Genomic DNA, 13,742 nt, shown 5'->3' with positions numbered 1-13,742 from the left:
CGAGGGACTGGGGAAGGAGCAGCATGGGGAATAGCCATCTCAACTTCAACTGGGCACCCATAATAGGGGGCCGAGGAAGGAGCCATGCCGGGAGTCTCACAAGAGACCCTCTTTTCTTCATCTGCTAGTCGGAGGGCCAGTGCCTTGTCCTTGGGAAGGGGAACTAGACCCCTGGAAGTGTTGAATAACATTCCCAGGAAGGTCAGGGACTGACTCGGAGTTGGTGATGACTTTGTAGGTTGATTAACCAGCCCATGCGACTGAGAGTATCGGTTGTGATTGAGACGCTGAGCTCGCAAACCTTGAAGGTGGGAGCCTTGATGAGTAGATCATCCAGGTATGGAACGACTACTATGCCTCTGGAATGCAGGATGTCCATGGTTGCTGCCATGACCTTGGTGACACTCTGGGAGCCGTGGCGAGTCCAAAGGGGAGAGCCACGAATTGGTAGTGGTCCTGTCCTATTGCGAACCTGAGAAAAAACCTCTGATGGGCAGGTGCAATAGGTATATGCATGTGTGCGTCTTGTATGTCTATGGAGGCGAGATATTCTCCCTTCTCCATGGACGCAGTGATGGACCGAAGGGACTCCATGCGGAAGTGACGGACCCGTACATATTTGTTGTAGCTGTTTTAGGTGTAGTATGGGCCGTCCGCTGCCTCCTTTCTTGGGAACTACGAACAGATTGGAGTAGAACCCTCGGAAGCGGCCGGTCGTGGGTACCGGTACTATGACTCCTGATTGACAAAGCGAGGAGACCGCTTGGTGGTAGGCTCGAGCCTTGGCTGGCGGTTTTGCAAAAGTCGGCCGCCTACCGGTGTGGTTGTTTTCCGGAGTCCGTACGTCATGAGGAGGAGAAAGTCTGGGATTTTCCTCCTCTGGGCTTAGACTGGCCTGCTTTTGACTGCCAGTCTTGTCCAACCTTTGCGTCGATCATGAGTTGTCCTTGCGTGGGGAACGGTTACGATTTTGTACTGGACGTGAGACGGACCAGCCGGAGGAATTCCGAAAGGATCGGAATCGAGGTTAGTTACGCTTCTTGTAAGTGCGTTTAGGTTTCAGTTGGGGAAGAGAAGTACTCTTACCCCCTGTGGCGTTGGATATCATAGTGTCCAACTGTTCACCGAAAAGTCTCCCACTGAGGTGGGGGGGGGGGGGGTGCGTGGGGACTCCTTTGAGGCTGCTTCTGCTTTCCATTCCCGCAGCCAGAGGATACGCCGAATCGTGATGGCGTTTGATGCTATCCCCGCGACTCCCCTTGCTGAAACCAGAGCTGCATGGAGCATGTAATCCGCTACAACTGCAATTTGAACCGCTTGGTCCAACAGTTCAGGAGCGGATGCTTGTAAATTCTTTGCCCAGGCCAGGATGGCCTTGGCAGCCCAAGCTGATGCGAACGCAGGAGCCATGGATGCCCTTGCTGCCTCGAAAATTGAACGAGCCATGCGTTCTACCTGCCGGTCTGCTGCGTCCCTGAGGGTTGAGCTATCTGGCAGTGAAAGGAGGGTCTGCACTGCTAGCCTGGAGACTGGGGGATCCACTTCAGGTGGATCTGTCCATTCCTTGGTGTCCTTCTGTGGGAAGGGGTACCTCGACTCCAGATATTTGCGATTAGCGAATTTTTCCTCAGGCTGTGAGAGCTGTTTTTTTTTTTTAAGGATCGCCTTAAACTCTGGGTGGTTAGAGAAAACCTTAGGCGGCTTCAGAGGTCCTTCAAAGGAAATCTTATGTTCTGGGGCCTCTGGTGGCGGATCAGAAATGACCAGCGCCCGATGGATGGACGATATTATGTCTTCAACTAGCGCTGTATTGCTAGGAGGGATTGGGATCAGGGACCCCTCCGTTTCTCTGTCCGAGTCAGAGTCGCAGATGCCTTCCGAATCCTGTGTATCACTGAGGCGTCCCCTGCTGGGTGGGCTGGGGAGGAGGCCCTCTCTGTTTGGGGATTGCGGAGATCTGCATTGTCTGTCCCTGGAATGGGACGGTCTAGACGACCTGGAGCTACGGTGTCTCTCCCTAGAGGGGGATGACCGTGGGCTATGGGATGACGCAGATGGACTTGATCTATGGATCCGCTTGCGTCTAGACGTGGATGTGCCAGGGTCATCTTGTCCCTGAGGCAAGTTCTCCCTTTGCTGGGTAACGGTCATAGCCGGGGCATGACCCTGCAGAGTCTGAAGCAATGTGGAAGTTATCTATAGACTGCGTCATAGATTGCGACGTCTGAGTAGCCCATTCCAGCGTGGCATTAGACACCGAGGCATTGGCAGGGGCTTCTTGAGGCTGTGACACATTAGTTTGTATACAGTGCTGACAATGCGGGTACATGCTACTATTGAGGAGAGCGGTCCCGCAGGCTGTGCAGAATGCATAATAGCAGTTCTGCCTGGTTCTCTTGGACCTTGAGTCCTGCATAATGCACAAAGTGCAGAGGTGCTGCCAGCAGATGGACCTTACAGGGGTAGAGAACCTACAGGGGAGCCTTATAGGTAATATGGATTCACAGCTGAGTAAAGGAACCCAGCTGTGATCTTACCCCACCAGTGTGCCCCGAGGTCCAGCGCCGAAGATCCACAGTCCTGTGCCCCCCGGAGACTGGCTGCCTGGTCCTGGTCCTGCAGACCGGGAGATGCAGGGTTAATCTGCAGCCGAAAATGGCTGCAGAGAAAGAGAAGAGAGGAGGAGAAGGGGGCGGAGAGCTGGAAAAAGGCGGCAAGGCTGTAAAAAACCCGCCCTTTCTGTCTCGATCCGCCCCCTGTATGACACTGTAGAGTGTCATATTTGTCATCCGGGGGGCGGGCCGGGGGGCGGAGAGGAGGCTGCTGCTTCAGCTAGGCCGAAGCCGGGGCCTAAATTAGATGCCTGAGGCCCAGGAGGGCTCCAGGCCGGCGCGAAAGTCCGGGAGGGGGTCGGATCTGAACCGGACCCCTCCGGATTTAAAGGCAGGATGGCGGTGGGGCTGTAAGCGAGAGGGGGGCCCTGTGAGAGGTCCCCCTGAGGCAGTATAGAGCTGGTGCTGCCGCAGAGACAGGGATGCAGAGAGCCCTGTGTCTGTATGTGCTATGCCTGCCTGCACTCCCCCCGGCCCCAACAGGAGCCCGCAGCTGGGCTGGGGTCCCTGGATGCAGGCGCAGTGTGCTGGCCCATTGCTGGGAGCTGTAGGATGCTGCCTGTACAGGCCCTACCTGAGGTGTCTCAACCTAATACCCCCAGAGGGGGATAGGGAGGGTGCTGTTGTCACACCTTCAGGGGCCTTTATCCTCGCCTCGACCTCAACCCAGAAACCAAAAGGAATTGGGGAAGGAGGGGGGGTCTCGACTTCAAACCAGCACCCGAGGGGCTGGGGAAGGAGCAGCATGGGGAATAGCCATCTCAACTTCAACTGGGCACCCCATAATAGGGGGCCGAGGAAGGAGCCATGCCGGGAGTCTCACAGGAGACCCTCTTTTCTTCATCTGTAATCCCGTCGGAAAAACGGGAAACGGAGTAAAAATCTTTAGGTGTGCCTCCTTTGCGACACTAAGCAAAAACTGGAGAAGGCTGATGCCGTCCAGGGGTGTATACTGCACAGGAGGAGCCACAGTTAATCTTTTTCAGATTATGCATAGTGTCGCCTCCTAGTGGACAGCAGCATAACACCCATGGTCCTGTGTCCCCCAATGAGGCGACAGAGTAAAATGATGTGTTACTACAGTTGCATATTGGAGAATAATCGGGACAAGTCAGGCATCTTTTTTTCTGTCGGAATCATACATAATAACTATGTAGAATGTCAGAAGCGTGCAGTAATACAGTAGGGCCCCATACACCCCTATAGCCACTGATTACAGATTCTGGTTTCTACAGAGCTATAAAACAGCCGTCATACAGTGGTGTAAATAAGCCCCAAGGCTTAAAAATTGTCAGAAATAAATTAGAAAAAGTAAAAAGACAAATCACTGTAATGCCAGTGCAAATATGTCAAAATATTACTAATTAACCCCCCCTGTCCCTTGAAAGCGGTGACAGATACTCCTCTTGTACCACTAGGAGATTGGGCTCTGAAGTTACCTGGCTTTACCCCAAAGCAGAAGCTGCATGAATTCGTCCTGGACAGAAGTTGTTGTATTTTTTTCCTAAAAGTATAAAAAGCATAAAGGATATTATTTATATTACACACAACAGACACGGAAAAAAGTTGGAAGTAAAAGGTCATATAGAGTTAGCGTCTATGCTTAGCCTTTGTTCACTCCAGATTTGAGCCTTTATCTTAGGTGTTTGCTGGGTGCATACTTCTGATGTACACCACTACTGGCATACAGCAGCACATGTACACCATAGGTCTCTATACTGTTTGAAATAGAAAAAAATATATTTATATCATTTGCAGGTTTGTTTGTTTTTTGTTAAAGTCAAGTTTCTTTATTTTTGTTTTACGGTATGTGCTGCTTGTCTTAAGTAAAAAAAAAAAGTGGAATAAATAAAAAAATATATAAAAATTTTAAATCACCCCCTTTTCGCCCTATTCAAAATAAAACAAAACAGAACAAAAAAAATAAATAAAAAAATCAAACCTACACATTTGGTATTGCCGCGTTCAGAATCGCCCGATCAATAAAAAAAAAAGCATTAACCTGATCGCTAAACAGCGTAGCGAGAAAAAATTCGAAACGCCAGAATTAAGTTTTCTTGGTCGCCGCAATATTGCATTAAAATGTTGCGCAAAAAATAAGCCCTCATCCGACCCCAGATCACGAAAAATGGAGACGCTACGGATATCGGAAAATGGCACAATTTTTTTTTTTTTTAAAGTTTGGAATTTGTTTCACCACTTAGATAAAATAGAACCTAGACATGTTTGGTGCCTATGAACTCGTAATGACCTAGAGAATCACAATGGCAGATCAGTTTTAGCATCTAGTGAACCTAGCAAAAAAGTTAACCAAAAAAAAGTGTGGGATTGCACTTTTTTTGCAATTTAACCGCACTTGGAATTTTTGTTCCCGTTTTCTAGTACATGGTAAAACCAATGATGTCGTTCAAAAGTACAACTCGTCCCGCAAAAAATAAGCCCTCACATGGCCATACTGATGGAAAAATAAAAAAGTTATGGCTCTGGGAAGGAGGGGAGCGAAAAACGAACACGGAAAAATAGGGATTTTTGTGTACTCACCGTAAAATCCTTTTCTCCGAGCCACTCATTGGGGGACACAGGACCATGGGTGTTATGCTGCTGTCACTAGGAGGCTGACATTAAGTTGAGACAAAAAAGGGTTAGCTCCTCCCCTGCAGTATACACCCTCGTGCTGGCTTCCAGAGACCCAGTTAAGTGCAAAAGCAGTAGGAGATTAATAACAATATAATACAAAACATTAGAGTATAACATGTCAGAGAAAGTCAAGAACCAAAAAGGTAACGAGCCGTAAGGCTAACAGGGTGGGTGCTGTGTCCCCCAATGAGTGGCTCGGAGAAAAGGATTTTACGGTGCGTACACAAAAATCCCTATTTCTCCTTTGCCACATTGGGGGACACAGGACCATGGGACGTCCCAAAGCAGTCCCTGGGTAGGGAACAACACAACCAAATAACTCTGTGTACCATCTGACTTATAAATGCACAACGGCCGCCTGCAGAATACGTCTGCCAAGGGCCGCATCTGCGGAAGAATGAGTGTGGACGTTGTAGTGCTTTGTGAAAGTATGCAGGCTAGACCATGTTGCGGCCTTGCAAACCTGCTCCGCCAACGCCTGGTGCCGAATGGCCCAGGAAGCACCAACTGACCGAGTAGAGTGAGCTCTAACCCCCACCGGGATAGGCTTGCCCCTGACCCGATAAGCTTCTTGGATAGCCGATCGGATCCATCTCGCTATCGTAGCCTTAGACGCGGCTGAACCCTTCCTGTGACCCTCAGGGAGGATAAAGAGGGAATCCGATTTGCGGAAAGGGGCAGTCCTAGATACGTACCTCCTGAGAGCCCGTACCACGTCCAAAGTGTGAAGGGCCTATGTTTTGGCTGTGGGCAAAAGGAGGGAAGAATGATATCTTCATTAAGGTGAAAAGATGACACCACCTTAGGGAGAAAAGCGGGAGATGGGCGTAGGACTACTTTGTCCTGGTGGAAGGAAAGGAAGGGCGCCCGGCAGGAAAGTGCGGCCAACTCTGACGCGCCTGATAGACGTTACCACCACAAGGAAGGCCACCTTCCATGAGAGAATAGATAGTGGGACATCTTGCAGAGGTTCAAACGGAGGTTCCTGAAGGACGCTCAGGACCAAGTTGAGATCCCAGGTCTCTAGTGGCATTCTGTAGGGGAGAACCACGTGGGAGACCCCTTGAATGAAGGTCCTGACTTGCGAGTTGATAGCAATCTTACGCTGGAACAACACCGACAGCGCTGAAATCTGGCCCTTGAGGGAACTGAGGGCCAGGCCGGAATCCAAGCCGGACTGGAGGAATTCCAGAATGAAGGGAATGGAGAAAACGAGAGGGGGACGACCGCGGAATCTGCACCATGAGAAGAAGGCTTTCCAGGTGCGATGGTAGATGCGAGCGGAAGACGTCTTGCGAGCTCTGATCATGGTGGAAATGACCTGCTGGGAGAAACCAGCTTGAGTTAGGATCCAGGTTTCAACAGCCACACCGTTAAACGTAGGGCCCCTGAGCTCTGATGGTAGATCGGTCCTTGGCACAGTAGATCTGGGCGGTCTGGTAACCGCCAGGGAACGTCGGATACGAGATGCACTAGTTCCGCATACCATGCGCGACGCGGCCAATCATGGGTGATAAGGATCACCGGAATCCCCTCTATCTTGATTTTTCGGATCACCTTCGGCAACAGAGGAAGTGGAGGGAACACATACGGGAATCGGAACAGGTGCCATGGGAATATCAGAGAATCCACCCCAACGGCCCGGGGATCCCGAGAACGCGCTATGAAGTTGGGGACTTTGGCGTTGAGCCTGGACGCCATCAGATCCACGTCCGGAGTCCCCCAGCAAAGGCAGATTTGATGAAAAACCTCTGGATGGAGCTCCCACTCTCCCGAGGCGAGACCCTGACGGCTGAGAAAGTCCGCCGCCCAGTTCTCGACACCCGGAATGTGCACCGCGGAAATGGAGGAGTGGTTGTCCTCGGCCCAACGGAGAATGTGTGTGACCTCCTGCATCGCTGCCCTGCTACGGGTGCCCCCTTGATGGTTTATATACGCCACAGCTGTGACATTGTCCGACTGTATTTGGACTGGGTGACCCGCAAGCAGAGGGTGAAAACGTCTCAGGGCAAACCTGATAGCACGGATCTCCAGAATGTTTATGGCAAGTTTCGACTCCCGCATCGACCAACGCCCCTGGGCAGTGTGGTGGAGAAACACCGCTCCCCAACCGAGGAGACTGGCGTCGGTGGTCACCACCAGCCAATGGATCGGAAGAAGACCTCCCCTGGTGCAGAGTTGACTCCAAAGTCCACCACGTGAGCGCTTGCCTGGTCCGCGGGGACAGAGGGCATGGTCGGTCGAGGGTAAAGGGACTCCTGTTCCAATTGTCCAGTAGAGCTTGTTGTAAGGGACGGAGATGCAGTTGGGCAAAGGGAATCGCTTCCATTGAGGCCACCATCTTCCCCAGGATCTTCATGGCAAACCGAATGGACTGCGGGCAAGGGCGAGAAAGAGTCCCCTGTTAAAGCGCTTGGGCCTTGGACCGAGGAAGAAAGACCAGCCCCTTGGACGTGTCTAGGATCATGCCTAGGAAAGAGATTCTTCGAGCTGGAACAGGGGAGAATTTGTCCAGGTTGATTAACCAGCCTAGGCGCGAAAGGGAATCCAACGTAATGCGGACACTTGCCTCGCAGGCATGAAAAGATGGACCTTTGACTAGAAGGTCGTCTAGGTATGGCAACACGACCACTCCTCGGGAGTGCAGGATGGCCATGACAGCCGCCATGACTTTCGTGAATACCCTGGGTGCTGTGGCAAGACCGAAGGGTAAGGCTGTGAATTGAAAATGGTCCTCTTGGATGGCGAAAAGGAGGAACTTTTGATGTGGCGGAAAAATTGGAATGTGAAGATAAGCATCTCTGATGTCTATTGATGCTAGGAACTCGTCTCGCTCCAATGAGGAAATGACCGACCGAAGGGACTCCATCTGGAAGTGCCGTACTTTTACATGCTTGTTTAGGAGCTTCAAGTCCAAGATGGGGCGCACGGACCCATCCTTCTTTGGCACGACGAAGAGGTTTGAGTAGAAACCTCTGAATCTTTCGTGTTCCGGAACCGGAATGATGACCCCGTTTTGGCGGAAAGAATCGATGGCGCAGTGAAGAGCGCGTGACTGAGCTCTCGAACTTGGGAGACGAGAGGGAAAACACCGAGCTGGAGGGGAGACGGAGAATTCTATTTTGTAACCAGACGACACCAGGTCTCTGACCCATTCGTCGGGGATGACGGAAAGCCAGACGTGACGAAAAAGAAGCAGGCGTCCGCCTACCTCGGTGGTGTCGACTGGAATTCTCCCCGAGTCATTGTGAAGGAAATCTGGCAGGTCTAGAACCTCTGGTTCTGGGTTGTCTAGGTCTTCCTCGCCAGGACTGATTCGGTCTGTAAGAAGGCCGAGAGTCTTTGTCTGTGCGTGTAGATCGTTCTGATCTAGACGATGCAGTGGAGTTGGACCAGAAAGGGCCACCCCGAAATGGGCGAAAACGAAAATGCTGTTGGCGCTGAAAAGCAGCTTTTGGCCTGTGTTGAGGGAAGAACTTGATTTTTCCCCCTGTAGCATAGGAAATAAGTTGGTCCAATTTTTCTCCAAATAGGCGTCCGCCCTGAAAGGGGAGAGAAATCAGAGACTTTTTTGAGGAGGAATCCGCCCGCCACTCTCTAAGCCAGATAGCTCTCCTGATGGTGACGGCGTTTGAAGCCGCGGTTGCCGCACAGTCTAAAGATGCGTACATCACATAATCTGCCGCCATAGCAATTTGTTTGGCGAGGTCCGCCGCTTCAGACGGAAGAGCCTGGTCCTGAATGGAATGTGCCAGAGTATTTGCCCAGGAAACCATAGCTTTGGCGACCCATGCCGCAGCGAAGGAAGGGGATAGGGAGGAACCTGAGGCTTCATACACTGAGCGCGCCAGGGAATCCAACTGGCGCTCTGTGGGACTTTTAATTGATGCCCCGTCAGGTACTGATAACAGCGTTTTGGTAGCCAAACGCGACACCGGAGGATCTACCAGCGGTGGTTCCGTCCAATCTTTAACCAGCTCTGAGGAAAAAGGATATTTAGATTCCAGAGCCTTTTTGCCGGTAAAGCGTTTATCCGGTCACTCCCTGTGCCTCTTAACTATCTCTAGAAAATCCGGATGGGAGGCGAACACCTTATGGGATCGCTTGTTTCTAGTGAAGGAAACTGCGTGATCCGGAGCTGAATTAGGGTCATCATTAATCTTTAGCGCATGATTGACAGCCTCAATAAGGGAGTCAACAGTTGAGCGGAACTCCGGAGAATCCGGGTCCATGGACGCTTCAGACTCATACTCAGAGTCGTGATCACTTCTAGCCCCTGGGGAGGGTGAGCGAGAAGTGGAGCTATTGGAGGCTGAATGGCGTGGTGAATGATCAGGAGAGGTAGTGCGGATCCGTTTTGCGGATGTCCGAATCTCCTGTGGGTGAGAGCGGCCCCTGCTGGCCGACGATTCCCCTGTAGCAGAGGGGTCTCTTAACCCAGGAAAACGACCACCCCGCTCCCCAGAGGGGTCATGAAGGGATTCAATCGCCTTAGCTAGCGAAGCCACGGATTGAGACAGTGACGTGGCCCACTCAGGGAGGCTAGGAACACTGGGGTCGGTGGCGGCGGAGGGCTCTTGGGCACATTGGGCATCACAGGCTGAGCAGAGCGGGGAGCTTTGAGGCCTGGGGAGAGGAGCCTGGCAGTTGGTACAAGCAGAAAAAAAGGTTGCATGTACCTTAGTAATCTTTTTACCCCTTGACTGGGACATGTTGTACCCCAATGTAATGAATGAAGCCTGCTATGAGGAAGCTGAGGGGTAATGCTGCAGGGAAGCAGTTAGTGCCGTCTCCTTACCTGATCCTGTGCCCCGCAATAGCTGAGTGGAGAAGAGGAAAACCTCCGTAGGGAAGAGAAAACCGGCCGGCGCTGCGTGCAGCAGAAAGGAATATGGCTGCCGAGACTCTGAGATGTAATCTCACAGGGAGCGAAAAGCGCCAGAAGCGTGGGAGGGGCCGTAGGAATGATGCGTAGAGTGGGTGGAGCCTACCGGAGTGCGGCCTAGGAGAAGGCCGAAGCCGGGGACTAAATTTCCGGCCTCGGCCGGCGTGCACCCGCGGACCGTGGGTAAAAGAGTCGCGGCGCTGGGGTAAGGATCCTGGCCTCAGGAGCCCCCAAGAAAAGTGACCGCCCTTAGAAAAAAGCCGACCCCTAAGAATACACAGCGGCAGAAGCGCGCGCTGACTACACTTACCCCAATAAAGTGCCCGGGGTAAATAGGACGGTGCAGGGTTGGGGGAGCCTCCATCCACCATCCCCATGGAAGGGGGGGTGGAGAGGAACCGTCCTCCTCCTTCAATCATCCGCTCTTTTTCAGTGGTGATGCAGTGGGGGCTGCACGGACGCCACGGTGGAATAGTGCCTCTGTACAGCCGAGGGTGAAACCTGGTGGGCAGGGCAGATGTCCGGCAATAAAGGCCTGGCTGCAGAAGAGGATACTGGAGGTAACACACCAGTGCTCGTCTGTAGATCTGGGGGAGATCGGTGCCCATGAAAGGGGCCCGTCGCCCATAAAGGTCAGCTCAGGCAGTGGCTTCCCACGTCGCAGGAGAGGATACGGAGAGGTAGAACTCCCGTGCTCGCCTGTTGTTGGTTCGAGGGAGATCGGAACATGAAAGAATCCGTCGTCCCCTTCGTCCGGAATAAAAAGGTTTAAATCCAGTGTGCCTCCTACGGACACTAAGCTTGAACTGAGTCTCTGGAATCCAGCACGAGGGTGTATACTGCAGGGGAGGAGCTAACCCTTTTTTGTCTCAACTTAGTGTCAGCCTCCTAGTGACAGCAGCATAACACCCATGGTCCTGTGTCCCCCAATGTGGCGAAGGAGAAACAGAAAATCCCATGGTCATGAAGGGGTTAAAAAGGCACAAATGAAAAGCAGGAGAAAAATGGAAAAACCAGATGAAGGATGAACCAGACACAATGCCCGTGTATTTCGCTCGCACTTTTTTTTAAAAAACTTTTCTTGGGGAAAAAAATAATAAATAAAAGCTGCATAACCTCTTTAAGTAGTAATCATCCCACAAGGACGATCCGCACATACCTGTACAAACTTAGTGAGTCGTGAATCCATCTGCATGAGGATTTCTTCCCAAGCTTCACACATGCAAGTCAGGGATAGCTTTAAATACTGCAAACAATACAAAGAAAATGATTGTCGTAAGAAAAAAGCAAACATGGGACGTCCCCGGCACAGAATGAGAATTCACAGAGTGCGCCGGCTTTGCTATACAGCCAACACCTGTCTTAAACAGCGGTGATTGGAGCTGGCTCTGATCGCTGCTGATCAACGACTTAAATGTCTCTGACAGTAGGATTTAAGTGGGCATCTGGGGTGGGCGTCCGTTCCAATGCTCATTGCAGCCCCGTGACATGATCACTGTCACTGTGACAAAGGGTTATCTGTGCTGAATCATGTAACCAGGTCATCTTTATTGCACACTTGAAAAAAAATTACTGCAAAATTGCAGGATTTTTCTTTTCTTAACACCATTTCACCCCATTTGGAATTTTTTTCTGTGCTTTTTCAGTACAATGAATGAGTTCATTCAACACCAGAACTCAACCCCTGCAAAATGAACAAACCCTGTATCAATGGAAAAAGAAAACAAAAAGAAAAACGTGCGTCTAAGGATATGGGGAGGAAATAAAGGAAATGCAAAAATGAATACTGTCCAACCCCTATAAATACACAGACACAGGCTAAAATCTGACAGTGTATCAATGACAACAACATGGTCCAGCAAACTACCTGCAGAAGAGTTGAAATGTGGGTAAACTTTCTCGCCATTCGGGTCACTTCCGGCAAATATTCGGACAGTAAACTAGTATCAAGCTAGGAAAAAAAAAAAAAAAGAGACAAGAACTGATAAAAAAACTAAAACAGTTCCAGTACCCACAGTACAAAATCTGCCCCAGTACAGAACACGTCCCCCAGTACAGAATATGAGCCTCACCTGGAAATAGGTGATCTCGGAAGTTGTGTTTGTGGTCAGCTCAGTAATGACAGAAAGGGACTTTAAATCACTGGCCAAGCACAAGCCGAGACACGATCCAAACACCTGAAATGCAAAAGGAGGACAGAAATGAACCTGGCCGCAGGGAAGGCGCGCTGTCTTGTGTGCCAGATTGAGGAAAGATGGCAAAAATGGGAACGGGGCAAACATGTTCTTATATTTGCGTGTTTTCCCAATGATTGTTTTCTGCACGGTTCCATGTCACAGTCCATGAATGAGTCCACAGACATCCAGGATGTATGTATGGAGTATCCAGTATGAATGCCTGTGTGATATGGCACCAGAAGATAATATATGTCTATGCTGCTGTAATATTAGATAAGATTAGAGAATTTACCTCTGTGATTGTCGCGATCTTGTACATGCCATACGCGTAGATTTCAATCTCCCCCGAGACTCCACCAAGGACCAAAGCATTAAGGCTTAAGGGACAAGAAAAAAAACAATATATCAAATACCAGCGATGTCTATTCTCTATAGAAAGCAGATCAGAAATCTAACGGGCATCTGCAAAACCCTTCACTTTTTGGGGTCTTCTTACTGCTCCGCTCCAGTGCTCGTGATGTCACTCGATGACTGATTCACAATCACTTCTGCTTCCTAACTGGACAGATTGAGATTCCTGACCTGGAGACTTTTATTGTATTGTGCCAATGTTCCCTTCAATTCTTTGGAGCAATGCAAAATGGGATAATGGCACACGTCATACGGCAAGGGCTAAATAAAGACCCTTCAGGTTAAAATCGCTGCCCATCAACTACAACATTTCACCTATTCTACGAAGTGTCTGATCGCTGGCAACATGGGTTCCTGGCTTGATTTGAGAGGAGGTCACCCGTGCACTGACTCTAATCATTATCGATAGGACTGGAGAAGATAGACGAGCGTTGTTCTCAGTCATCACCATCAGTCCGATCACCAATAAATAGAGCGTCGGGGTGCAGGACCTACGCTCTCGTGATCAGAGGAGCTGGTTGTAATTCTAGGGCCAACTCAAGAAGAAGTCAGAATCCTTCTCAAGTTGCTCCACAAACCATGGAAGCAACAAAGAAGGAAGATTTATGGAAACGGTCAGTACTTTACCTACCGTACATCTCCCAAAAGCTTTATTATCTCATCAGATTTCTCTTCACTGCAACAAAAAAAAAAGTTAGGAAAAGTTAGTGAAACTATTCACACCACATATAAACTTCTTAGGCGACTGAATCACCATGAAGTCTATTAGAAAAAGAGCATTCACTATTATTAATAACTTTTATTACTTTAGTGATTTATAGATATTATCATTGCCGCTCCCATCACAATGCAACTTCTCCCAGTGCTGGAATGAGAGCTGAAGGCAGAAGTATCTGTAATTTGCTCAGAACAAGTTTATTTCTGGGTAGGAGAATTTTGCATTTTTCTTTTATCTGGGTTTGTTTCGGCAGCATGTGCGTGGATTTCTGCAAGTCTGGTTCACATCTATGTGACGATTGC

General features: G+C 50.1%; 1 protein-coding gene across 3 annotated transcripts in view; it reads right to left on the bottom strand.

Moving 5' to 3' along the window:
• The window catches only part of ANAPC4 (anaphase promoting complex subunit 4), a 70,782-nt gene that overhangs the window by 20,082 nt on the left and 36,958 nt on the right, over nt 1–13,742 (bottom strand). For all 3 annotated transcript variants that reach the window (XM_077249924.1, XM_077249927.1, XM_077249926.1), the window contains 6 exons: nt 13,354–13,398; nt 12,604–12,688; nt 12,207–12,311; nt 12,002–12,085; nt 11,294–11,380; nt 4,052–4,116 (listed from right to left, as the gene is read on the bottom strand). In XM_077249924.1, the coding sequence (XP_077106039.1) occupies nt 4,052–4,116; nt 11,294–11,380; nt 12,002–12,085; nt 12,207–12,311; nt 12,604–12,688; nt 13,354–13,398 (471 nt within the window). The remainder of the gene's footprint in view (nt 1–4,051; nt 4,117–11,293; nt 11,381–12,001; nt 12,086–12,206; nt 12,312–12,603; nt 12,689–13,353; nt 13,399–13,742) is intronic.

The sequence above is a fragment of the Ranitomeya variabilis genome, chromosome 4 (genome assembly GCF_051348905.1).
Source record: "Ranitomeya variabilis isolate aRanVar5 chromosome 4, aRanVar5.hap1, whole genome shotgun sequence".
NCBI lineage: Eukaryota > Metazoa > Chordata > Amphibia > Anura > Dendrobatidae > Ranitomeya > Ranitomeya variabilis.
The sequence above is the reverse complement of the archived record's forward strand: the minus strand, read 5'-3'. Positions and strand labels throughout refer to the sequence as shown.